This window comes from Syzygium oleosum, unplaced genomic scaffold (genome assembly GCF_021117445.2).
Source record: "Syzygium oleosum isolate NSW1041296 unplaced genomic scaffold, Sole_v2.1 Sole_v2.21, whole genome shotgun sequence".
Lineage (NCBI taxonomy): Eukaryota > Viridiplantae > Streptophyta > Magnoliopsida > Myrtales > Myrtaceae > Syzygium > Syzygium oleosum.
Genome location: NW_026607505.1, coordinates 5,660,037 through 5,682,382, shown reverse-complemented (window position 1 = coordinate 5,682,382; position 22,346 = coordinate 5,660,037). Strand labels below are relative to the sequence as shown.

The following is a 22,346-nucleotide window of genomic DNA, read 5'->3' as shown; positions in this document are numbered from 1 at the left end:
CAAGAAGCCCGTCTAGCTCAGTCGGTAGAGCGCAAGGCTCTTAACCTTGTGGTCGTGGGTTCGAGCCCCACGGTGGGCGCTTTCTTTTTCATTTTTCATTTTTCGTTTCCCTTCCTTCTTTGTCATTTGCTTTCTTTTTTTTTTTTTTTTTTAAATTCGATGTACAAGGCCATGTTTTGAATTTATTTAAAAAGTCGCGATTTGTTATAATCGTTCGCGCACGGTTGGTCATGCGTTTGGTCGGCCAAGGATAAAAGCGGATATGACATATTTTATCCTATCCCGTGTTTGGTGGTGGTCCAGGATAGGATAATGTGGATATGGCCGGATAAAAAATCTGAGGGGGTGGGATAGACCTGGATAGGATTTCTAATGCCTATTTTTCCAAACCCTACGCTCCACTCGCCGTCATCTTCATTCCCACACCTTGTGCGCTTTCACCAAAAAAATTTCTCGGCTTTTTTCCTTCACCGACTCCTCCGGACCAGTGAATAGAAAAAAAAAATTATCCTATCCGACTTTAAATCCGTAGTCCATCAAACAGTGGATAGGATATGAAAAAATCTCAGGATTTCTTATCCTATCATATCCAGTCCTATCCTGTTTAGAAATCCGGACAACCAAACGCAGTTGTGTTTACTTGTCTTCAACACACCCGTTGCTATTTGGGTTGCCTGACCTTCAAAATGAATTAACGCAATCAATGGTTTGGCTCGAGTAAGGAATGCCCAAAAACACAAAGGCGGGCTCTACGTTTTCATTATTTCCACTACTGATGAAAAATGGAAATTTTTCTTTAATTTTCGCGAGGGATTATAATTTCTGAGATTTCAGCATTTGTGCAACTGAATTCTATTTACTAAATTATTGGACTTCAACCGCAAGTTTGATTAGATTAACGGTGCTTCTTAATGTCGATATTTTCTCTAGTTTGATGGGATCATGGATTTTCATACAATACTCGATAGAAGTTGTATAAAAATTGGTTAGTACTACGAAAAACCTCAAACTAGTATAACCATGATAAATTTACCATAAACCAGTATACTTGTGACAAATCTACTTTCCATTAATTTCCGTTAAATTGGATTAGTGCAACAAAAAATAAAAAACTAGTACACATGTGACAAATGAAGGGTAAAACCCCGAACCGGTACATTTGTCAACTGCTACGTATCATCCAATTCAGCAATTTGACGATAAAATTTAACAAAAAGTAACCAAAGGTAAATTTGTCACGGGCGTACCAGTTTGGGGTTTTTTGTGATAAAAAAATTAGTTTATGGTAAATCTGTCACGAGTGTACCGGTTTGGGATTTTTTATGATAAAAAAATTAGCTTATGGTAAATTTGTTACGGGTATACCAGTTTGGGGTTTTTTTTGATAAAAAAATTAGTTTATGGTAAATTTGTCACGGATATACCAGTTTGGAGTTTTTTGTGATAAAAAAATTAGTTTATGGTAAATTTATCACGAGTGTATCAATTTGGGATTTTTCGTGATATTAAGCCAATATTTTAATGCGAGCCACTTCATCACAAATCGATCATAGATCGTCAATTGACTAATCAAAAAGCATAGCTAGATCTTGAAGCCAAAAGGGTTAATAAAGCTATGGCTGAAAGATTAATGCAACATCATGATTCTCCAAATTATACTAGAACCCAACTCGTGTGGCAAAAATCTTGCGGGATCTATATAATATATGGTCTTTAAATTTTTATTGAAAATTGGCTGAATTGGGAGGAGTGGGGGCACCTGCAATGAGACCTATGGACATGAAAAGCGATTTTTGGCCATTGCTAGCTCTGCAATAAAGGCAATTTTGGGCCTATTTGACATGATACCTAATAACTAGAGATTGTCGCGCATGTTGTCGATGAACATTCGCAAATTCTTTTCGAGGTGCATTATGAGAATCGAAAAGTCTAGTGGGGAAGGAGGGGCGGAGGGGCCTCCCGAACGACTCCCTCCTATTTTCCGATAGGAATTTTCTCGCTTTTTGCATAAAATCGTGCAGCAACCGCGATCTCCTCAAAGCGATAGAGCGATCTTTACTTTTTTTTTTTTTTGCTTTTGTTTATTGTTTACTTTTCAGATTTCGCGACGCACCGAGGCGCTCGTATCGATGTGTAGAGTCGCGCGTAATTTTTTTTTTACGATACCCTTTCTTTTTTGTAACTTTTACGGTATGTGCTTGGGGGGCAAAAGGTAGAAAAGGGTGAAACCCAGGGCCTTTCTTTTGACAAAGTGTCGCCTAAAGGCGGTGTTTTTAACATATGGTTTCGGTTTTTGCTGTAAAGGACACGATTTTCAATCATTGCTCCCATGCCCCCCAATCATCCGAATTAGTAAGAAAAAAAAACAAAAATAAAAAAAAACTAAAAATGTAAAAAAAATTAAAAAAATTCGCCGTGACCGTGACCGTACATACGGCTTCGCCGTCGTATGGTCTACACGTGGGCTCTCGTTTGGCCAACCGGAAAATCGAGTTTAGACGCAATAAAAATAAATGCTTGCAAGGAACTTCGACGTATCTTTTGCAAGATCGGATCTGGAGTTTGGACCAAAAAAGAAGGAGGTATTTTGGAGACGTATAAGATAAAATGACGCAAATAATCTTTAAATTTTGATGAATGTGTGATGTGATTTTTCGAATTTTTAATTTATTTAATATGGTCAATGAACTTTAATTTAATGTGTAATGTAATCCCTGAACTTTTAATTTTTTTTAATGTAGTTCCCGAACTTTGATTTAATATTCAATGTGGTACATGAACTTGTAAATATTTTCGTGTAATTTAGAGATCACATCAAATATTTACTAATAATTTAGGGACCGTATTGAGCAAATCAAAAGTCTAGAGACGACATTACACGTTGGATTAAAGTTCGGGGCTCAAATCGCACAAATAAAAGATTTAGGGACAATATTATACATTGAATTAAAATTTACGGATCATTCGTGTTGTTGTTACTCCGATATGAAATGTTATGTCTCGATTATTTTTTTAAGTAACCGTTCAATGTGGTTTCGCCTGATTCGTCCATGAGATTACAAAGGTATTTATGGCTGGTTATGAGGAGGCAGTTGGTTTGTCAATTCTCACAGGTCACATTGTGTCAAATCGTGTCAAATTCAAGCCTACGGAAGAGCACGTAAATGTAACTTGGGTGGCAATTTTCTTGGACACGATTATGAAAGAACTCGACTTTTTTGTCATTATTGCGCCTTTTCTTCATTTCGTCAATTGTTCGATTTTCGGAGCATGGAGATTCCGACTTCCCATCTACTAAAATACGTTCTGCATTGTCTAAATACACAGTTTTTCTAGGTATTTGGTGTCTCCTTTTCCTTACTGACTTAACATGTCGAAACGAGAATTCATTATACTATTAGAAATTGTCCATAATCCTAGGTACGTAAGGACTCATTCCGTATATCTTATAACGCTCGGAACAAATAATATATATATAGAGAGAGAGAGGGGCAATAAGTATGGTAACATTTCTGGGCGTCTTTGCAATTTCGTCGTTTGAATCCTAGAGACCAACAAAATCATGATTCATTGATGGAACTTGCCAAGTTCTTACCGTCGGACTCGATCAACAACCCCGAAAACACCTGACATAATAAGATATCCAGGGCTATCGCTCGGGGCTATTTATATATAGGGAAATTTTCAAATTAGGGCCCCAAGTGAGCGCATTTTCTCAAAATGGGGTCCCAAGTGCAATGAGTCCCAATTTGGTACCCAAAGTGTCCAATTAGTCTCAAATTGGTGCCTGGGTTGGCCGGCCGGCGAGTTTTTACTGTTTCGGTAGCCGGAACAGTAATTTTTTATTTTTTAATTTTTTTCTGCTTTTTTTTTTTATCTCTTCCCTAGGGCCAGCGGAGGCTGCCTTCGCCGGCGTCGGGGAGGGCCGCCCCAGCGAGGGTCGTCCTCGCCGGCGTCGGGCGAGGGTCGCCCAGCCTTTCCTGACATCGGCGAGGGCAAGGGTCGCCCTCGCTGACGCTGGCGAGAGAGGAGGAGATTCACGTCAAGCAAAAATGGCGTCCGTGGCCTCTTCGAAGCAGATGACCCATCACGCCAACTTCTCCAAAACCATGGAGCCGAGGTGGGCGAAGAGACCCACCAACACCTGCAAGCCGCACAAGTTGCAGTTCCCACCGTCAACGGGCCATCGTCGGTCCCCATCTACATCTCCACGAGACCCGGCCATGTCGACCCCGACGCCCTCCGAGACCTCTACGCCTCTTGCGACCTCTCCTGCCACCGGCTCCCCGACGTGGGTCCCAATCGGCGAGCACGGGAGGACGACGCCGTCGGTCTGGGCAAGCTCCGCATCGCGCTTGCTCACAGCTCCGTCGTCGTGTCCGTCTTCTGCAGGACTTGTTGCCGGACACAGAGCAAAGTGTGGCGGTGGGGATTGGAGGTTTGGTGAGTAAGATGTTGCCGAGAGTCGATCCGTACTCGCCGGTCGGGGAAGGCGAGGACGACCCTTGCCCTCACCGACGTCGGGGAGGGTTGCCCTCACCGGAGCGGCCCTGGTAAGTATTCGGCCTGCCGGCGAATTCATGCACCAATTTGAGATTAATTGGGCACTTTGGGTACCAAATTGGGACTCATTACACTTAAGACCCCATTTTGAGAAAATGCACTCACTTGGGGCTCTAATTTGAAATTTTCCCATATATATATATATATATCGAGAAATAAGCACAAGGAGCTCCAACTAAGTACAAGTACACCATAAACAAATGCACTTTTTCTAAGGAACTACACATGAGTGGCCCAATTGATTAAAGTCACAAAAGAGAAAAGCAACAGTAAAGTATTCCCATTAAAGAAGGTGGCAAATAGTAATACACTCATTACGATTACATTATTCATTATTATTATTTTCAATTTCATCCCCTTTTATTTATTTATATATATATTTTTTGCTATATTTTAAAAAATCTAATAAATATCCCTCACTCTTTCTCTCATTGCCGCTCCCCACAGTCCTCCTGTCAAAACTCTCCCAAAATTTTCAAAAAAAAAAAATCCTCACCAAACTCAGCCCCATGGACGGCCTCGGCGACTCCCCGCCCCTGTGGCCGCCCCCGCCGCCCGCCCCCGCCGTCCTCCGCCGCCGCCGGCCGCCGCCCTCCCCGCTCCTCTCCCCGCCGGTCCTCATCGTCCTCTTCCCCGTGCTCGCCTTTGCCCTCCTGTACTTTGCGATCCCCTCGCTCGTCTCCTTCTCCTCCCACGTCCTCCGCCCCGTCGCCGTCAGGCGGAGCTGGGACTCGCTCAACGTGCTCCTCGTCCTCTTCGCGATCCTCTGCGGGATCTTCGCGCGCGGGGGCGACGACGAGGCGCCGGTCGCCGCCGCCGCCGCCGCGGAGGAAGTGGAGAAGGGCGCCGCGAGGGTGGCCAGCGACGATAAAGCTCACGAGACGACGGTGCGGCGGTGGTTCGAGCCCGGCGAGGATAAGGTGTTTGGGTACAGCGAGCCGGCGATGAGGTCGCCCGGGAGCGGGGTTGGCCGGTTGCGGAGGAGCAGCAGCTCGTACCCGGATCTGAAGCAGGACTCGCCGTGGGAAACCGGCGACGACCGGTTCCGTTTCTTCGACGATTTTGAGGTCAGCAGCAAGTACAGTTCGAGCTCGACGGAGTTTGATCGAGTCGCTCCTCTTCGGAGATGGCGAAGTGCCATCGATGAGGATGATATCAAAGTGATTCCGGTGGACACGTTCGTTCTCCGCACGCCTCCGTCTCCGGCGTCTCCTCCGCCTCCACCAGCGGCGAAATCTCCAGCTCCACCGCCTCCGCCGCCACCGCCTCCTCCGCCGGTGAGGCGCACCTACGAGGGCGTCGCTCCCAGAAGCACGGGGGGTAGGGCGAGCGATGGAGCTGAATTTGCTAAAATCGGAAGGGCACCGCCAGCGCCGCCGCCTCCGCCTCCCCCGCGGCCACCGCCCACGCCGCCGACGGAGTACAGGTACGCGAAGATCGAGCGGAGGAAGAGCAGCGCGGCGAAGGAGATAAAGACGGTTTTGGCTTCGGTGCTGTACAACCAGAGAAAGAGAAAGAAGAAGCAGAGGACCAGAACGCTACGTGACGACGCCGCTCACCAACTGGCGCCCGAGACGACCTCCCATTCCGCCGTTCAAACGCCTCCACCACCGCCGCCTCTGCCGCCTCCTCCTCCGGCGTCCGTCTTCCACAGCCTGTTCCGAAAGAGCAGCAAAAGCAAGAGAATCCACTCGGTACCCGCGCCCCCGCCGCCCCCGCCGCGACCGGAGCCTCGGCGGAGGAGTCCCCCAGCGGCGGCCCCGAAGCCCCCGTTACCCGCGAAGCCGGTCGTCCATCAGCCCGGCAGCGGCGCACGGTCACCGCCGATACCGATGCCGCCGCCGCCCCGGGTGCCGGAGTTCAGGTTCTCGGCCGGCGGGGACTTCGTCGGGCTACGCAGCGCCCGCAGCTCCCCGTGCAGCTCACCGGAGCTGCCGGAGCTGGAGGACGCGGACGTCCCGTCGTCGCCTGGCTCGGCGGCGGCTGACAGCCGAGATCGGAGCGGCGTGGTGGTGCGGGGGGCGCCTGGTGGGCCCGGGATGTTCTGTCCGAGCCCAGACGTGAACGTCAAGGCCGACACCTTCATAGCGAGGTTCAAGGATGGTTGGAGGCTTGAGAAGATGAATTCGATCCGAGAGAAGCAAAGTGTCGGCGGGTCCACCCCACCACCACCCACTTGAAACGCCCCATTGCAAGTGAAGCAAAAATCTCACCTTTCCCTCCCAATTTTTTTTCGGGCTTTTTCTTTTTCCTTAGGAAAAGAACACGATGATGGGACTTTGCTGTCGCTGCCATACCACACACGCACAGGAACAGATTTGAATTGAGTCGAATCGAGTTTGAATATGTAGAGAGTGTACAAGAGAGTTACATGAACATAAAAGATAGGGATAGGTGTATTTTAGCCGCGAGGTTTTACGATTTGATTTGAAGTGGGGGGGTGTTGCGATTTGGTGAGAAAGGAAGATGCTATTCATTAGGTAGGCTCTCCAATCGTGGGGTTTGTTTTTTTGGGGATCCCCTCTTGAGAGCCACCACCTAAAGGTGTGTTTTTTAATTTTTTCCTTTTGAGTGGTTTGGTCATTGGGGTTGTCGTGTCTGGTCAGAGTCAAAACAGGAGAGTGCTTTGATTTAGGAGGTGCCTTCTTTGTATCTTTGGGGGGGTGTGAACTGAACTGGGGAGCTCTGGTTGGATCTTTTATCGCCTCCTCCTAGAGCCCCTTTCGTTTGTAAGATCGTGTTACCGAGTTGGGTTTGTTAGAAAGACAACAGCATCTGTCTATACTATCTGTTGTGCCATTGCTCTGTGTGTTTCCTCTTTGACTATATTTCTCTTGAAACTCCCTTTCTTCTTTTCGTGATGTGCCGGGCCCTATTAAGGAAAACCGTGCTCTGCACGGAGCCTTTCGCACTTTGATTGCTCGAATTCAATGGGACTATCTGAAATTCGCCCTTGAGCTTGAGGTGGGATCGCATCATTTATAATCCTATTAAATAGAAATTTATTCAAATGTAGTATAGTTTGATGGATAACAGATTGGCAAGAGGAGAGTAAGTGGCGGAAAAGTATAATTAAGGACCTGTCATGTTCCCAGCCTCCCATTTTCCCTTTTTCTGCGGAGAACAAATTTCAAGTTTAGGCCCAGTCATGGCTGACATAAGGATCGTAGTCCATAATGAAGCCGGAGGGGGAGAAAAACACCCATCCAACAAAGGGAAAATTCCAATTAAGAACTTCAAGTGGGGTCTTTTTCTCAAAGAGGAATCCAAGTAAATATAGTGTCAAATAAGGACATGAAGTACCTAATCAGTTTCAAATAAGAGCCCAAAGTGCCTAATTAGTCTCAAGTAAGGGCTTGGGTTTGCCGGCCGGTCAAATGCTAGCCGGCCGGCGAGCACGGTTACTATTTCAGTGACCGAAAAAGGGCAGTTTCGTCTTCTTTTTTTGTTGCTTTTTTCTGTTTTTTTTTTCCTTTTCCTTTTCCTTTTCCTTTTCTGTTTTTTTTTCTTCTCTTCCCCTATGGCTGGCGGAGGTCGCCGGCCATAGCCGGGGCTGGCGGAGGCCTCCCTCGCCAGCGTCGGGCGAGGGCCGCCCTTGCCGGAGAAGGCGAGGGCGACCCTCGCCAGATCCGACGTCAGGCGAGGGCGGCCCTCGCCCGACGCTGGCGAGGGCGGCCTCCGCCGGCCATAGGGGAAGAGAAGAAAAAAAACAGAAAAGGAAAAGGAAAAGGAAAAAAAAAACAGAAAAAAGCAAAAAAAAAAGAAAAAGAAAAAGACGAAACTGCTCTTTTTCGATCGCCGAAAAGTAACCGTGCTCGCCGGCCGGCTAGCATTTGACCGACCGGAGAACCCAAGCCCTTACTTGAGACTAATTGGGTACTTCGGCCCCTTATTTACGATAGAATGGGCACTTCATGCCCTTATTTGACACTATGTCTACTTGGGGTCCTCTTTTGAGAAAAAGACCGCACTTGGGATCTTTAATTGGAATTTTCCCTCCAACAAATTCTCCTGCTTACACAATTTCTAGACATGACCAGAACACGGATTATGAAGAACGTACGAGCTCAAACGTGTTGCAAAACTATTACTTTCAAATGGGATTGCTGCATCCGAGTAGTTTAGCGGGGCTCCTCCAAGAAACAAGAAACGCGACCTGCCTGCAAGATAACTTGGGAGAATTCCAAATAAGGGCTCAAAGTACCTTCATTTTTTCAAATAAGGACTTGAAATGGACTTTGTGTCAAATAAGGACATGAAGTGGCATGTCAGTCTCAAATAAGGACATGAAGTGGCATGTCAGTCTCAAATAAGAACCTGAAGTGGCTATGAGAGTTTCAAATAAGGACCTGGCCTCGCTAGTCACCGGCCAGCGAAATATTCCAACAGGAGACCAGCGAGGTCAATGGCATTTTTGTCCAAATTTTTTTTTTAAAATTTAAATTAATTAAATCAATTTTTTTTTCTTTTTTCCTTCTTTCTGGTTTCCCCTGTTGGCCTGCCGATGGCCGGCCGGCCACCGGTGAAGCCCGGTATGGTGGGGCGGGGGTCGCCCTCACCGACAACAGGCAAGGGCGGCCTCGCCAAATCTAGGTGAGGGGGGCCTCGCCTCTCTCGCCGGCAACTAGCGAGGCGACCCTCGCCCTAATCTAGTGAGGGTCGATCTCGCTCATGGTTGGCGAGGGCGGCCCTTGCCAAATCGGGCGAGGGCAACCCTTGCCGAGCTTCGCCAGTGGCCGGCCGGCCAATCGGGGAAGAAGGGAAAACCAGAAAAAAGTACAAAAGAAAGAAAAAAAAGAAAAAATTCAAAAAAAAGTTAAAAGACGAAAATACCCTCACCATAAGAAAAGTTAGGCCTTCTTCGAAATAGATATAGTCACTTCATGTCCTTATTTGAGACTAACATGCAACTTCAGATCCTTATTTGACACAAAATCCACTTTAGGCCCTTATTTGAGAAAATGAGGGCACTTTAGGCCGTTATGTGAAATTTTCCCAGATAACTTGGACACCTGCCCAGAAGCAGAATCTATGGTGCCGGAAATGATTGACAGAGATGCACGAGAAAAGCGAAACTACGGGAATTGGTGGAACTGAACATAGATAGATTCCGCTGGCGCCAACAGACGATTTTATGTCTGCACGCTGGTGTATGCATTCTAGTTTTGTTCATCTCAAGGGACCAAAATTCTCTTCATACAGCGACTTTTATGTCCTGCTTCCGAATGCAGCAAATAGCAGCTCGGAATGTCTCCGACCGCTTTCTCAGTCATTTGATGGCATTGCTTACCTTTCGGCGCTATGGAGCAAAAAGCACAGAGCTACCGTGCCTTAACCAGACTCAATACCTCTTAACCATCATCCCTAAAGCCAACTCTTTTTTGTAATAAGTGCATATCTCATCTTGTTCAAGACGTGAAAGCTAAAAAGCTAGTTGCTTACCTTATGAAAAACCCGATACTTCTGCTCCCAAAAAACCTTTAAAGGATCCAGATGGAGGTCAATCCAATTGAATCTCGGGGAAAATTCAACTTCCCTCAGGTCATTCCTAGTCTAAAGGTGTCTGAGAGGATATTGAGAGACAAAAGCCCCATCCAACCATTTCTCATGTGTGACACGTGATTTGTACCCCCATCACTCAACCCCTATGATCTCTCGATCTCTCGGCAGAATTCAAATTGATGCATGACTCCATATGCATGTTACTCTTTTCTTCTACCCCTTTTTGCTTCAGGCCCCCCACCCCCAAATTTCTGGGGGAAGTATGTAGGGGAAGAGAGGAGAGGAGAAGAGAAGAGGAGAAGAGAAGAGAAGGGATGGATGTTTCATTGTCAACTAACTTTGGTTCTCAATAAACAAGAAACAAGGCTGTTAGACACAAAGCATGTTCTTTCTCAGAAAGTGCAGAGAGAACTCCGTGTCCTAATAACAAAGCGCTCCAAATAGAGTTATCATATGGTCCCTTTCCCTTTCTCAAGTTGATCTACATACCGTTTAGAGTATTTTGTAGGACCCCAACCATTCAACTTCAACATAATCTAAAAAGAGTTATTGGCACCAGAATGGTATATGCAACCACCACAGGCATGCAGTAATGTGACCAAACCAAATGCACAGATCATAAGCTCCGACTAGTTCTGAGGACGTTCCGAAAATACTGCTGGATTTCAATAATCTCCACTCACCAAATGGTTATTGAAAAAATAGCACCCTAAATGACAAATTGCGTTAACAGTTTTACATGCTAACCATGGAGATAAAAACATTGCATAACTTAAGATACAAGCAGTTAAGCAAAAAGCAACACCTTAATACTTTTTCAAGTAATCCTGCAAAACATCCATGACTGACCCAAAATCTGCCTTCACTTGCACTGGAGGATTGGCATACCGGCAAGCCATGTCAGGGATGCCTTTGGAATGGTAATCAATTTTGGACTGCGTAAACTTCAATCCGTGGGCAGTGCTAACCACAACTGTCCTATCTGTGGGCGCAATGACCCCACTATTCCTGAGCTTGATCAGCGCCGTCAATGCGACACCAGTGTGAGGACATATGAACATTCCGGTCGAATCTGCTTGTGCCATAGCATCCATCAACTCCTCTTCCGTTGCCTCCTCAACAATACCATTCGAGTTCTTCAAAGCATAAACGGCTCTGTCGATGGAAACAGGGTCACCAATCTGTATAGCAGACGCAAATGTGGTGTTCGCCTTCACTGCCTTAAAATCCTTCCAACCAGCCTTATAATATAAGTAGAGTGGATTAGCATTCGCAGCCTGAGCACAAACAAGCCTTGGGATCCGATCAACCAGACCCAATTCATGGCACATTTTGAAACCTTTGTAGAATGCATAGATATTCCCCAAGTTCCCACCCGGGACGATGACCCAATCAGGCACCTCCCAATCAAACTGCTGCAGTATCTCGATCGCGGCAGTCTTTTGCCCTTCGAGCCTCAAGCTGTTCAATGAATTGGCTAAATATATCGGCAATTCTGCCGTGACTTCCCTAATCAACTTCATACACCCGTCGAAATCGGTATCAATGCTCAACACGAAAGCCCCATTCGCGATGGGCTGCACCAACTGAGCCATCGAAATTTTATCCGCGGGCAAGAAAACGATCGACGGAATGCCCGCAGCTGCACAGTAGGCCGAGAGCGCAGCCGAAGTGTCCCCAGTCGACGCACACCCAACACCAACCAGCGGCCGGTCCATCTTGCATAGCCTATTAACCTGAGAGACCAGAACGGTCATGCCCAGATCCTTGAAACTACCGGTATGGCTAATCCCACAATGCTTGACCCACAAATCGTCCATGCCCACAAACTGTTTGCCGTAACGCTCAGCCCAGAAGAGGTTGGAATTGCCTTCGAAGGCCGAGACGATGTGGTCGGAGTCGATCTCGGGCAACACCCATTCCTTCTTGCTCCAGACGCCCGAGCCGTAGGGCCACGTGGTCTTGCCCACGCGCGAGTCGAAGAGGTTCCTCCAGTACGCGCCGTCGAACTTCTTGAGGGCGTCCATGTCGTGCTGCACGTCGAGCAGGCCGCCGGAGCGGCTCCGGTAGACGATCTCGTCGAGCGAGTAGGACTCGGAGGCGGTGAAGTCGCAGCCGAAAGGGACGTACTTGGCGGAGAAGGCGTGGGCCTGGCGGTGGCGGCGGGCCTCGTCCCGGATGTTGTGGATCGTGGCCGTCGCCGAAGGAGGGGGCGACGGCGCGGGAGGGGTGTGGTTGGAGGGGGCGGGGTCGCCGGTTGAGGCGCAGGACACGGCGAGGCGCTGTCGGCCGACGGGGAAGCGCCTAGGGTTCGGGGTTAGGGAGGAGGGAGAGTAGGAAATCATCATGGAGGACGCCGACGCCATTGCTTCCGCGTCGAGAGGAGGAGGAGGAGCGGCGGCGGAGGCGGAGGCGGAGGCGGCTGTGGAGACGTGGGGGCGGCGGCGGTGGCGGCGGCGGCGGCGTGAAAGGGTGGGAGGAACGGGGGTCGGGTTTTGAAGTGAGAAGTGGGGGGTTGTGCTGGTTCCTCGGTGGTCTGTGTTGAATTTTCTGCATTTTGTGTGTTTGCTTTTTTTTTTTTTTATTTTATTTTATTTTAATTTTTTTGTTTTTTGGATTTATCGTTTCGGAAAATTGGATTAAAAAATGAAGGAAAAATTTCAATTAAGGACCCCAAATGGGGTCAAATTCTCAAAAGAGGGCCCAAAGTGAACATAGTGTCAAATAAGGGCTTGAAGTACCCAATCAGTCTCAAATAAGGACCCGAAGTGCCCAAAAAGTCTCAAATAAGGGCTTGAGTAGCCGGCCGGCCAAAATGCCCGCTGGCAGGCGAGAATGTTACTATTCCGGCACCGGAACAGTAAAAATTTTATTTATTTATTTTTTCCTTTTTTTTTTCTTTTTTCGACGGCTTCGAGCGGGCCTGCCTTGCCGGTAGCGAGACCGGCGCAGCCTGCCGGCGAGGCCGAGCCCTCGCCGGGCGGCGAGGCTCGACCTCGCCCGGCGTCGGCGAGGCCGAGCCTTGCTCGTTGCAAGCGAGGCCAGACCTCGCCGACGCCGGCGAGGTCGAGCCTCGCTAGATCTAGAGAGGGCTCGACCTCACCGGCGTCGGGCGAGGCCTGTCTTGCCGTTACTGAGTGCGAGACCGGCCTCGCCCGAGGCCGGCGAGGTCGAGCTCGCCGGCCGGCGGCGGCCGAGCCCTCGCCGAATCTGGCGAGGCTCGACCTCGCCGAAGACGCGGCAAGGCCGACCCTCACCTGCCCAGTGGCGAGGCCCTCACCCGCGGCGGCGACCTCCGCCGGCCCCGGCTATGGGCGGCGGAGGAAGAGAAGAAAAAAAAAAAGAAAAGGAAAAGGAAAAGAAAAAAAACAAAAAGAAAAAATAAAAAAAAATAATTTTTTACTGTTCGATGCCTAATAGTAACATTCTCACGGCCGGCTGGACATTTTGGTCTACCACGACTCAGCCCTTATTTCGAGACTTTTTGAGCACTTCGGGTCCTTATTTGAGACTGATTAGGCACTTCAGGCCCTTATTTGACACTATATTCACTTTGAGCCCTCTTTTGAGAATTTGACCACACTTGGGGCCTTAATTGAAATTTTCCCAAATGAGACTCGCGGGGGTATCCTAGGAATTTAGCCGGTTTCATTCGTATCTGGGGTGTCGCTTCTTTCTTATCGGCAACGAAGGGACACGTGTTTTACTATTACATGCGCACAAAATGAAAAGGGGTAAGAAAAATGCGATCATGGCACTTTGTGATTTCTTATCCAGGCAAACTTTAAATGATTTTCTCTTTAAAAAAGTTTAAAATTATTTTCCAAAATATGACTACGTAATACATGTCGACGCTAAAATCTAAAGCTCATTTCTAGGTCACTGCAGCCGAGCCCGAATCCATCGTGGCCATCGATGCTAAAGCTCGTTCCTAAGTACCCGCAATCGAGCTCAGATCCATCGAGGTTGGGCCTAAGGCCCTTGTGCCCATGCCTGATGCCCGGCACCCGGGCTTGGGTCCACAAAGGCCGGGAGATCATTTTCCCAAAAAATGTTTCCCCTTTCCAGATTGGGAAATTAATTTTCCTAAATCTAAATATGAATAATTTTATTTTTACTGTAAATGATTTTTTGTTGATCGATCAGTTTTAGCATACCAAATGAGTGAAAGTCCAAAAAATTAATTATTGAGCCAAGCCACAAGCTCAGCACACTAGTGGAAAAGGCCAATCTTTAAAACAGACAGACCAAGTTTTCAAGTTATATTACTCTCAGTATGTTTTCAACGTCGTGTAACGACACAAATACTATTCATGATGTCATGTGGATCAAGATCATCACAAAACCTATTGATATCCATCTATTTTGTATATAATATACTTTGACATTGCAATGCGACTTCGCTCAAGCTGTTAGGCATTTGAAATACATCACTGATTGAAGGATTCTACTCCAGAAATGAGGGATGGGATTTCCTTCTTATTCATATGGTCCAGAAGAGAGGACTTAGTATTTCGTATGCTGAAACTATAACTCACTTCGATGACCAAACACGTATCAAGCCGACAAGAACGGAGGAGAAAGTGTTGTAGCAATGAGATTGAGAAGGAACAACACGCACTTATAGGCTCAACATATTGTAAGTCTCTGCTCGATTTGAATCGTGTTATGTTGCGTACTAAATGGCTAACTATATCGCCAGTAATCGCTCATGTTAAGCTTCAAACTGAGACGATACAGCGAAGAGAATGACAGCCAGATAGTTTCAGTTCACTACATCGTACATACGATGAGTCTACGCCGTAGTTTCTCATATTTTCGGAGTTGCTGTCGACTTGTTAAGACATCATAGTAGCAAAGCCTGCAACTTTGGGGAGCAAGCATGTCAAGATAACCGGAAATTAGAAAGCACAGAAAAAGCAAACAGGTTAACATAAAGTTCTTTATATTAGTATAAGATGACAAAAGTACAAACAACAAACAATGCAGAAGTGGTGACTTTTGAGGAAGACAGAGAAGAGGGAAAAAAAACTCTACATGATTCCTTTTGTATCAAGGAGACACCAAAGAATCAGAAAATTGCAGAATTACTCACTATGTACATATCCATGAATATAACTCGCTCAGTCTCAAAACATTTCATCTTCACCTGGATCATCTGGTAGAGCCCTTGCCTCCTCCTCTCTCTTCTTCTTCTTCTTGATATACCCCTTCTTCCTCAGGTAATACAGGCCCAACCTCGCGAGGTTCCCGAAGAACACCACCCCCATCAGGCAGAACCAGGCGAGCACCGCTACCTCCGTCACGTCCTTCAGCACGGGGAACAATTCGGAGTCGGTTTTGTCCGGCGACATTTGCCTCAGCGCGAGGAAGTAGGTGATCACCTGCGCGGTCATGGCGATCCACATGGTCACCATCTGCACCCACATATAGCGGCGCCGCTTTATGGGCAGCCCGCTCACCAGCAGGAGGATGATGCTCAGGGACGAGAGGAAGGAGATGGTGTTGAAGATGAAGAGGAGCCCGTACTCTTGACTTTGGGTGTGGGCCATTATAGAAGTCCCTGCATAGTGGATCATGGAGTGTCCATCGAAACATAAGAAACAGAATTAATCACAGACAGGAATATATGTCCTTTTTAGCATGTTCTCACAACCTCTTAACATGCAATTGTAAGGCCTAGATATCAGTTTCTTGTTCGCGTATGACAATTTAACATCGGCATCGAGTGAACTAACTACAGCAACCTAATCCTTTTAGAAAAAGAAGGATTTGCTAACATGGCACGAGTGTTTACATACAACCCAATTTGATCATCGCACGACAGAGAGTAGCTAATACCTGCATAATGAGGCTCCTTGACGGGTTGGCCATTCTCATCCTCGGTGAGATCGTTCTGCCACACACCTCCCGGAGGGGTGATGGCAGCCTGGAAGGCCACGGTGCCAATCAGCGACGCAACCACCATGAGGGAGGATCTATGGCTGCTGATCTGGTTTTCCTTTTTCCTTGCAGGCGGTCTATTCTTCAAAGGGGTCTTTTGCACAACGAGTAACGGCGAAGTCGGAGCTTCACGTGAAAGCTGAGCGATCTGTGTCTGGTCTGGGTCGCGGTCAAATGGGTAGATTGACTTGGATCTCAAAGCTCTTTCATTTAGAAGAGAGTCTTCGATTTCCATGTCCTGGAGGTCCCTGGGAGACTGCTTGAGCACATCTAGTGGGGTCGAGCCGTTCTTGTTCATCAGGTTTACGTTTACATCGGGGATGGCAAGCAAGAATTTTATGGTCTGCAAAGATCACAGCCGATAAGTTTCTGTCATACAATGAAATGGTTTAGGCAAACATATTAGCAAGCCAGAACTTCAGAATTCTTGTTCAAGCACTAGCATGTACAATCACACACGCATCGAGTTCGTCTCTTTATCAACACAAGGCAAGTTCATATTTTCTGTAATTATCAATATCAGCAGGAACAAGTTTCACCTCCGAATGATTTCGATGATTTTCATGTGTAACTACGGACAATCCGAGGCAGTTGTTAAGCATGTTACAAGCAAAATCTCAACTTTAACCCGTTACAGAATTCGTTTAATGCATCGATCTGTAATATCTTTACCTCAGTTTGCTTCATGGCGACGGCGATGTGCAAGATGCAATTCCCGTCGCAATCCCTCCAATTCAACAGCTCAGCCCTGTCTCTTCCGCCCACCGCCCCGACCACCTCCCTCACCACCTCCAATTTCCCGTTCGCCACCGCCAGGTGCAGCGCCGTCTCGTCCCTGTCGGTCAGCTCGCGAGCCGACTCGGTCCCGCCGGCGCCAATCATCCGGCGCACCGCGTCGACTCGGCCCTTGACAGCCGCCACGTGGATCGGCGCCCTCCCGTCGAGGTTCCTCACCGACGCCGCCGCCGGGTCCGCGGAGAGGAGCTGGCCCACGATCTCGCCGTGGCCCTTGGCGGCGGCCAGGTGGAGCGGCGAGTTGCCCCGGGAGTCCAGCTCGGAGGCGAGCCCGGGGGCGCGGCTCAGCAGCTCCCGGACGAGGTCGGCGTGGCCGAGCTCGGAGGCCACGTGGAGGGGCGTCTCGGAGAAGCCGAGGACGATGATCTTGTCGAGAACGAGAGGTTCTTGCTCGAGCAGGTCCAAGAGGGCCGACAGATCGCCGTTCTGGACCGCCTCCGAGAGCTTCTTGATCTCCATCTCCTCTCTCTCTCTCTCTCTCTCTCTCTCTCTAGCTGATCTTTTTGCTCAGAATCTTATTGCTCATCGTGGAAAAGAAACAATCTTGGCCAAGAAGGAGGACCGGGAGATGACGGGTCATTCTCTGTGTCGCTGTGAAGACTTTTGTGGGTTCGGAGGTTCTGAGGAAAGGTCGGAAGCTTCCATGGCTGTCCGAGTTTGACTTTTCAACGGTGTGTCGTATGACTAGTCAGCTGCCCTTGTTTTGGGGGATAGGGAAGGAAGAACAAAGAGAGAGAAAACAGAAAAAACAGCAGTCAGGAGAAAGAGTCAAAAACAACTGTGCAATCGCAGAAGCCATTGACATCAGCACTAAACTATAAATTTCACGTTGCTGAAATGACCATCATATGAATATACTACAACAACCTGATGTAAGAATTTTACGAGATCATGCAATAGATTTGAGTATAATAATTTCCCCCTGCTTTTGGGTCTTTCATGGATCTGATGATCTTATACAAGATCTTAAAGGTTGCGTTCAATCTCGGTTAATCAAAACTGATAAGGAATTACGATACAAATGGTTGGTCAAATGTGTAATACTATCATTGAACTTTTAATTTATTCAAAATGGTTCCTAAAATTTAGCCCAATGTGTAATGTCATTCCCGAATTTTTAATTTATTCGATATATTCCCTAAACTTTTGGTAAATGTTCAATTTAATTTCTAAACTATATGAAAAAAATTCAATGTTATTATTTGTTAATTTAAGTTTAGGGATAACATTGAACATTTTTCTATGGTCCAAAGACTAAATTGAATTAAAAGTTCATGGGTGACACTGCACATTAGGCTAAAATTCAATGATCATATTAAACAAATTAAAAATTCATAGACGATATTGCATATTAGGCCATTATAGTCATTTGTGTCATTTTTTCCTAGTGATAAATCATAGGCTCCCAGAAAAATTACTGATAACTCATTGACCATAAGCAAACTGTGTGAACGCCATGCATCGTTCACATTTCGAAGCTGAGGATGACGATCGATTGAGGCATCAGCGACCGTAACACCTCGCACTAATTATACGAGATCAGAAAGATCGCGGTTGAAAACAAAGTAGAAGAAGGCTATCACTAAGCCAAATTAACCCAGAGAGTTGAAAGTACTACACGTGCAACGTAATAAACAGATGAAGGCCCACGAATTGCCATATATGAACATATCCAACATGACGAGATCCGAGGCCCGAGTATCCAATGCAAATAATGTACGTTACAGGACACAAACATAAGAACCCTAAACAGTTAGCCTTGCCCAAATCAACACGACGTTGTGAAAGATTCCGTGCGATGTCCATCGTGTCAAGGCCGTGCTCTCTTGTTGCTGCACGCAGGGCACTTGTATTGCTTGATGTGCTCAGCCCTGGCGGGAGTAATTTTCACGCACTTCCCGTGGAACCACTTCTCACACATATCGCAACATATCCAAAACTCGTCCGCGGCATAATTCTCTCCGCATGCCCCGCACAAGGTATCCCCGTGCTCCTCCTCATCTTCCTCATCCACAACCTCCTCCTCATCCTTTGCCTGCACTGGCTTCGAAAACTTTCCGGATTCTGACGCTCTCTGCTGTCAAACGGAGAAGAGACGGTGAATTCAACAAGATAAGACATAACAAACGACTACTCCGTGTTCCAAAACAGAGCAAATGCAAGGTAACAGGTCACACATTGAGCTGACAAATGCATGATGGATAGTATGATTTTAATGAATGTATCAAATGAAAAATTCCGTAGTAAGGAATATGGTCCTCATGTAGCATTCCCTTTGACATCTTCAAACCAAGAAACTGAAGAGAACAAAACACAAGAAGCCAAAATGGATTGCCCGGAGACTTGTCTAACATGAGACTAAAATAACATAGTCGACAAACCCTAGGTCAAGGGGTTCACACTTTGAAGGTATGGCTCCATAAGACATCCACCGATCAAATTAATCCCGACTACTTGAGCTCATTAATATATATGACTTCTGTGCAGATCAATTAAGAGCTAGCTTGAAACAGCAGGCACCATATTACCTGAGCTAATTCAGAATGCTATTGAAATATTCAATCAAGCCAACAATCATCAGAATCAAGCCTAATAAATCTTTTGCATCATAGTACAAGAAGAACATAAACAGTGACATCTAGAAGCAGAGCCACTTACCCCCCCTTTTGAGATTGACTTGGATTTGTTGCTGCTATTTGAAACAGATGACTTCTCCTTTGACTGTTTCTTTGCAGTTCCAGTAACGACTTCAAATATGGTAGGAAGGTCATTAATCATATTAAACAGACGTTTCCTGCATCAAAATTTCCCTCGGATAAGAAGCAAAATAAAAAAAAACTGCGACTCGCTTTTCTACTACTAAGATAATTGAGGTACCTGTCAGTTTTGTCAAAGCCAAATCTGGCACCAAAATAGAAAGCCACAGCAAGTAACCAAGCATCGCTGTGCACAGCAACCAAAGATAACCAGTCCTTTTCCTGCATGCCATCCCTTGCAAAATTAATACCCAGAGCAGGCTCAGGGAGCTCCGGTGGCACTTCTTCTGCTGGCAAATTAACTTCCCACTGCTCATTGGGGAACCCATAGAGACAGAGGTTTTCTTTCTCTGGTATAAATATGTAGAAGTGAGTTGTGCGAAGCATCGACAGCCACTAAGAGAAATGCAGATGTGCAGGCCATACTCATTTATGTGTATCAACAAGGGTGCTCCAGCAACATCAACAACAAGAACATTAGTGGAGCCTTTTGTTCCCACCATTAGGATGTTCTACAAGCAAAATGAAATCTTAACAGCATTTCGACTTTACAGCATATCTCATGCATGAAAGTGAAATGCTGCAATAACGTACATAGAATAGTATCATTTACGAAAGAGAGGGAACTTAATTCCTCCAAGTGAACAGAGAGAAGATTTAACTGACATAGTTGCTCTCAAAACCAAAATGTAGATGTGCACAGTTATGCAGAAGGCACATTAGATGTGATGGCTAACAGCAACAGTAGCCTCTACTTTACTTTTTGGTCTCTAAATAAGGAAAATGCTGAAGATAAGTAAGTACTTAAAGATAGAAACTCCATAACAAGCAAGAGGGAAGTAAGAGAGAAAACAAACAAAGCAGGGCATGGAAGTAAACTTCCAGATCTTAAATGCCCTTCTGAAGGCTTTGCATTATATGTTAGCATAAAAGAAATTACAGTACCCAACAGAACCTATTGTCAACCCGAGCTTTTTTCCAATGAAAAAAAGCATACTCCTAAGTGCATTTAATATTGACAAACAGATGGAGAATCATAGTCTGGAACTAGGGCAAATTCCACACGACATGATTTAAATTGTGGGAACTTGGAACCACAAACTTCATAACAACTCCAATAAGAGCTTCTTGCCACTTAATGTGCACGAAACATTCCCACAGATGGATGCCAGATAAAAATTACTCCATTAAACATTCCTAATCCTCTAGGAAACTCGAAGTGACAATTAACATTAACCCACCACATTAAGTGCACTGGTTGAGGGGAAAGGCAATTATGACATTAATAAAAAGTTGAACATGACAATTACGAAGAGCGTGTGTGATATATTCAGGAGCATAGGGCATTCATGCATGAAACATTCACGAGAAAGGACAAAAGGAAAACTAGAAAACAAAGACAAACAACTACTTGTAATCAAAGCAAGTAAAGAAAAAGCCACCAAGCGCCAACCATAAGCCAAGAAGATGCCTACTTTAGCACCTTAATGAGCTGCGGAAGCACCTGTCCTCTATAAATTCACAAGCAAAACTTCCACCGGCGCAAGAGGGACGTACTTACAGTCACGGAAACCAAATACTGCTGAAATTAGACTGATTCCAAGTTTAACCCAAAACAAGAAGAAAACCCACAAATCTCCAACGTTGACCAGTCATACTTCACATCATCATGCAAACAAACTGAGCGAATCAAAATGATGACTAACGAACTGACCCGAAACAAGAAATCAGGGCCAGAGCAAGAGCAAAGCTAAAACTATCTACTAAAACCATGCAAATGCCAAGGCGAAATTCAACACCCCCGCAGAGCAGCCGCGGCATTCGACCGAAAAAGAAAGAAGAACCGAAATAACAGTAAAAACCCTAACCGGGATCGCACTGCTGATAGAATTCTTCAACATCTGCAACAAAAAAAAAAAAAAGCACGGCTCAGCGTCGAGAAGCGAAACCGAATCAAGAACACCCAAGTCCGCAAAATCTTTCACTCGAGCTACAGCGAGAGAGGAAAACAGAAGGGGAGGAGGGGGGAAAGAAGAGGGACGAACGGTATCGAGAGAGAAAAGGGCGAGAGAGAGAGAGACCAGTGGTCAATGCTTTGATCATGCCGGCCCTGCGACCCTTGAAGTCCCGGAAAACCTCCTCCACCGTCCTGGGGTTGTACTGCCCCCCTCCGTCCATCTCGACGCCCCTCGAATCCGAATCGAGAAATCCCCACCCCCCACTCGCTCCCCCCTCCCCCACCGGAGAAGGGAAACTCAAAACCCCAGCAAGCCGATTTCCGGGGGGTCACGAATCTGCACCGCCGGAGAAGGAGAAGCGGCGGCGGCAGCGGAGGAGGGCGGCGGCGGCGTGAGGGCCGACGCGGGGTCAGGGAGGCGGCGGAGGGCGGAGATTAGGGAGAGGAGGAGGCTGGAGGGGAGCAGAAACCGAGCATTTTGTTCAGTGCGCAGAGGAGGGAGAAAGAGAGATTGGGGATGTTCTCGAAGAGATGATGAGGTGGAAATTGGGGGGGGCTATAAATAAGGAATTTCCCCCTTTTTGTTTTAGCGGTAAAAAATATTGACAAAAAAAAAAAAAACCACCCCGAATTGTGGAGCTGCTGCTGCCTGCTTCCGGGAGTAGCTTTTGATCCGCTGCGCTCGGGCGAAAAGGCTGAAATCTAACACGTGGCGGCGTTCGATGCGTTGGAGTGCGAAGGGGGAGCTGCTCTTGGCGTGCGCACTGGATCGCAGCCGGCTGGGGGTTGGGGGAGGAGCGACGGGGACGACGCATGGTGGTTTTCCCGGG

The 22,346-nt window shown here is 46.8% G+C and overlaps 3 protein-coding genes and 1 non-coding gene across 6 annotated transcripts; 1 reads left to right on the top strand and 3 right to left on the bottom strand.

Annotated features, from left to right (window-relative positions):
* The first annotated feature begins 6 nt into the window (after window positions 1–6).
* Window positions 7–79, top strand: TRNAK-CUU (transfer RNA lysine (anticodon CUU)). Its single transcript has one exon. It is a non-coding gene; the product is annotated as a tRNA-Lys (tRNA).
* Window positions 80–10,709: 10,630 nt separating this feature from the next.
* On the bottom strand, window positions 10,710–12,542 carry LOC115667992 (threonine synthase 1, chloroplastic-like). Its single transcript, XM_030589511.2, has one exon. The coding sequence runs from the start codon at window positions 12,429–12,431 to the stop codon at window positions 10,872–10,874; it is 1,560 nt and encodes a 519-aa protein (XP_030445371.1). The 5' UTR covers window positions 12,432–12,542; the 3' UTR covers window positions 10,710–10,871.
* A 2,451-nt stretch (window positions 12,543–14,993) lies between these two features.
* LOC115671072 (ankyrin repeat-containing protein ITN1-like) lies at window positions 14,994–17,487 on the bottom strand. Its single transcript, XM_030592543.2, has 3 exons — window positions 16,681–17,487; window positions 15,907–16,351; window positions 14,994–15,628 (listed from the first exon to the last, which is right to left on the bottom strand). Exons 1-3 carry the CDS (start codon window positions 17,260–17,262, stop codon window positions 15,195–15,197), a joined length of 1,461 nt encoding a protein of 486 aa, XP_030448403.2. The 5' UTR covers window positions 17,263–17,487; the 3' UTR covers window positions 14,994–15,194.
* Window positions 17,488–18,369: 882 nt separating this feature from the next.
* Window positions 18,370–22,059, bottom strand: LOC115671076 (PHD finger protein ALFIN-LIKE 4-like). Of its 3 annotated transcripts, XM_030592552.2 has the most exons (6): window positions 21,641–21,730; window positions 21,428–21,460; window positions 19,986–20,071; window positions 19,681–19,909; window positions 19,462–19,597; window positions 18,370–18,880 (listed from the first exon to the last, which is right to left on the bottom strand). In XM_030592552.2, exons 3-6 carry the CDS (start codon window positions 19,987–19,989, stop codon window positions 18,614–18,616), a joined length of 636 nt encoding a protein of 211 aa, XP_030448412.1. In that variant the 5' UTR covers window positions 19,990–20,071; window positions 21,428–21,460; window positions 21,641–21,730; the 3' UTR covers window positions 18,370–18,613. The 3 variants fall into 3 exon arrangements, with proteins under 3 accessions (XP_030448412.1, XP_030448409.1, XP_030448410.1); XM_030592549.2 differs by lacking the exon at window positions 19,986–20,071 and having other exon boundaries at window positions 21,641–22,059; XM_030592550.2 differs by lacking the exon at window positions 19,986–20,071 and having other exon boundaries at window positions 18,370–18,877; window positions 21,641–22,059.
* Between the last annotated feature and the right edge of the window lie 287 nt (window positions 22,060–22,346).